Source organism: Melitaea cinxia, chromosome 17 (genome assembly GCF_905220565.1).
Source record: "Melitaea cinxia chromosome 17, ilMelCinx1.1, whole genome shotgun sequence".
Taxonomy (NCBI): domain Eukaryota; kingdom Metazoa; phylum Arthropoda; class Insecta; order Lepidoptera; family Nymphalidae; genus Melitaea; species Melitaea cinxia.
The window spans coordinates 14,261,701-14,265,091 of record NC_059410.1 but is presented as its reverse complement, the minus strand read 5'-3'; the positions used below and the strand labels follow the sequence as shown (position 1 = coordinate 14,265,091).

Genomic DNA, 3,391 nt, shown 5'->3' with positions numbered 1-3,391 from the left:
ATTAAACTATGGTCTAAGATTGTTTGGGCTATCTTGCATTTATCGTGATGGAGCTCATCTAAAACATAATGGCCCAATTTGGAAATTAACATTATATATTATTGTATTTATCGTGGCCAGTCTCTTTAGCACTTATCTGAAATTACAAATTAACCACAGTGAAAACAAATTTACGATCTTTCACTCCATTCATGTATCGTATTGGATGAATACCGTCCTTTATATCATTGACTTAATCTACGTTTACAAATATGGCAGAGATTTATACATCGATTATTTCAATGTTTATGACACCATTGACAGTATTCTTGGTGTTCCCTCTTACAACAAAATCAGAAAGTGCATCAGAAATATGTGCTTATATTACATTTTCATGGTTACTTTGTCAATAACTATCGAATTCTATACTTGGATTTCAACCTTCACCTGGATATCGATCAATATCTACTTAGTAGAACCACTGTATCTCATGATAAAAACCCTGGCCGCTCTAGATCCTATAGCCAATTTAGTTCAAGTAAAATATCGTCTAGAAGTAATTGGTGATTTATTGGAGTACTATTATTATCACGATGATAATAATCCTCAAGTGATCAAAGATGTCACAGTTGAAAGAGTTTGGATTTCACAAGAAGTAAGGAAGTCAAAACATCGCGATCCCTCCCGGAGAGCTTCAGTCAATTGTCGCGACATAATAAATCATCTAAGTAAATGTTACATGTTACTTATCGATCAATCTGATTTTATAAACTTAAAGTATGGAATCAGGGTAAGAGACTTTACATTTATTTTTAATTCATTGTTGTTTATCATTTAAGAGTATTATATTATTATACACATTCTGCATAAAAATGTTAAACGTAATCTTAGATTTGTAACAAAACTGACTTTAAAATGAATCAGTTTATACTGTCAGAAAATATTAAAATTTAAATAACGTATTGAACAAAGTAATAAAAGTAACTTATCTATTGCAGCTACTTGTTACCTGCTTAATTTATTTACTGGATATGGTGGTTCTATTGAATATGGTCATTCGAATATTCCTGGGAAATCTGGTAAAAATATGTATACACAAGTATTTTATATGACCTTTAACATAGTAATTTGCTGTGGTTACGGCAGTAAAGAATATAGCCACCCCCTCTCTTCCCGTGGGTGTCGTAAGAAGCGAATAAGGGATAACACAGTTCCACTACTACCTCCTTGGGACTTAAAAAAGCCGACCGACAAAGCCAGCCCTGCGTTCACCAACCCGCCTGCCCAGCGTGGTGACTATGGGCAAAACACATGAGTTCACACCATTTTCGGCGCGAACTTGTGGAGGCCTATGTCCAGCGGTGGACTGCGATAGGCTGGAGTGATTATGATGATTAACATAGTAACAATCATATAAGTTGTGATGAATTAGTCATTTGACTGTCTGATTTGTTTTTCTATTAGGAAATTTAATTTTGAAGAAGAATACATAAATAAACTAAAGAGACCAGCAATAGGCAAAAAGTAAATATTCCAATTCAGGACAAAATGCGTCGTTACTACTTCACAATGTTACATAAAAATAGGCTGAAAATATAAAACTAACACCAAAGGACTGTGATTCAGGCATTTTACTGATGATTTTATCAAAGCTTCTATGGAGTTCTTGAAGCAGAATTACTTTCCTGAACTCTCTCTCCCTTCCAAATTGAAATCTACGCGTTAGATCCTGCAGTTTTTTTCTTAAGGATATATATATATATATATATTTGGTTCTAAAGAAGCTATTGAACAATACTGTAACAAATGAGTTTTGAGTTTATAAGGTATTTAGAAGACTAAACTTTAGACCTAGGTTGCTTGGAAGAAACCACTTTTTAGTGATAAGGCCGCCTTTGTACCTTATGATACTTTGTTAAAATCAATTTTCAATGTATTATTTCTGTTTTGTGTACGATAAAGTGTATTTATATGTTATGTTACGTTATGTTGAGTTAAACAACTTGTAAAAAAGAATCTCATGAGGTTTAAAAGTAAATAAAACTAACCTAACCTTAAACCTGAAAACTTTTGTCGCTACAACTGACAATTACTTTTTCTACATTATTTTATTTCCAGGCATTATTCAATACTTCAAATAATTTACTTTTTTTGGCGTCGTTGGTAAGGATTTTCATTTACACGATTATATTATTTTGTGAGGTCCATCAATGTGAACAAACCTACAGACAAATAGAAAGAATCATCCGATTGATCGATCAACTGTTGATAAGCAAGAAGATTGGTAAAGGTTTTATTTAACTTGACTTTTACGTCCTTAATAATTGGTTTGTCCTTTTATACTGTATACTATTTCATTCATTTATTGGTTTCATCATTCATCATATATATTTTGCTAATTTATACAGTATTGGGGTTTTATTTCTTTAGATATTTTATTAATGTAATGTAATATTACAGGTAAAGTAACACGGGAGACGCTTACAGAATTCAAAGATGTGATTTCATCGAGACCTCTCAATTACCACGCTGTGAATTTTTTCCGAGTCGACTACGCTACTGTAGTATCTTTGGCATCTGTAATTGTTACATACACAATAATTTTTCTCCAAAATGTGCAATAAAATTATAATTTACAAAATAAATTGATGATATATGAATGTTTTATTTTACTGATAATTACCCAAGCACCTTTATGAATCAAACAAATTTATGATTTCATTCAAGTTCGCTCGCTTCAGGCTGTAATATCACTGCTGGTCATAGGTCTCTTTCCCCATGGAGGAGAAGGATCAGAACTTAACCCACCACGCTGCTCCAATGCAGTTTGTTAGATATATTTATTCCCTTTGAGTAACGATCGCTACCAGGTGTACACGATAACAACCGAGACCGACCGCTTAACGTGATCTCTGAGGCAAGGGGAGGAGACCCACAGGAACTGCACCAGCACCCAGATCATGGAAAACATATGTATTGCCAATACAAATGTTTGTCATGTGCGCAACCGCCAGCGCAACAGCCTCAAACCAGTGCTGTGACCGTTGCCAACGCGTCGTTAGTATTGTAGTTTATAGTACTATTTATATTGAATTAAATTACAACATGATGATTACGAAAATAACTACAATTTAAATTTCGTGAAAACACATATATATATATATATATATATATATATATATATATATATATATACTAGATTACATTTTTTTTCAAATAGTACCAAACGCCACAATAAATGTATATTAAGCAACTAAAATATTCATAAAGACAGCCTAACGTCTCAATTAAGTGATTAAATGTTAAATATATTCAAAACAGAATGTACTACATTACTCATATTGGAAATAACTAAATTTCCTTCTGCAGTAATTTTCCTTCAATAACGTAATGAATGCTTGTATATTTATAT

At 32.5% G+C, this 3,391-nt stretch overlaps 1 protein-coding gene across 1 annotated transcript; it reads left to right on the top strand.

Annotated features, from left to right (window-relative positions):
• The first annotated feature begins 373 nt into the window (after window positions 1-373).
• On the top strand, window positions 374-2,520 carry LOC123661435. The gene is made up of 2 exons (XM_045596395.1): window positions 374-769; window positions 2,098-2,520. The coding sequence occupies exons 1-2, from the start codon at window positions 374-376 to the stop codon at window positions 2,278-2,280; spliced, it is 579 nt and encodes a 192-aa protein (XP_045452351.1). The 3' UTR covers window positions 2,281-2,520.
• The last annotated feature ends 871 nt before the right edge of the window (window positions 2,521-3,391 follow it).

Coding starts and splice junctions, on each gene's coding strand:
- LOC123661435 (XM_045596395.1), top strand. CDS start 374: ATGGTTACTTTGTCAATAACTATCGAATTCTATACTTGGATTTCAACC. Junction 770..2,097: donor ACTTAAAGTATGGAATCAGG/GTAAGAGACTTT, acceptor TTTTATTTCCAG/GCATTATTCAATACTTCAAA.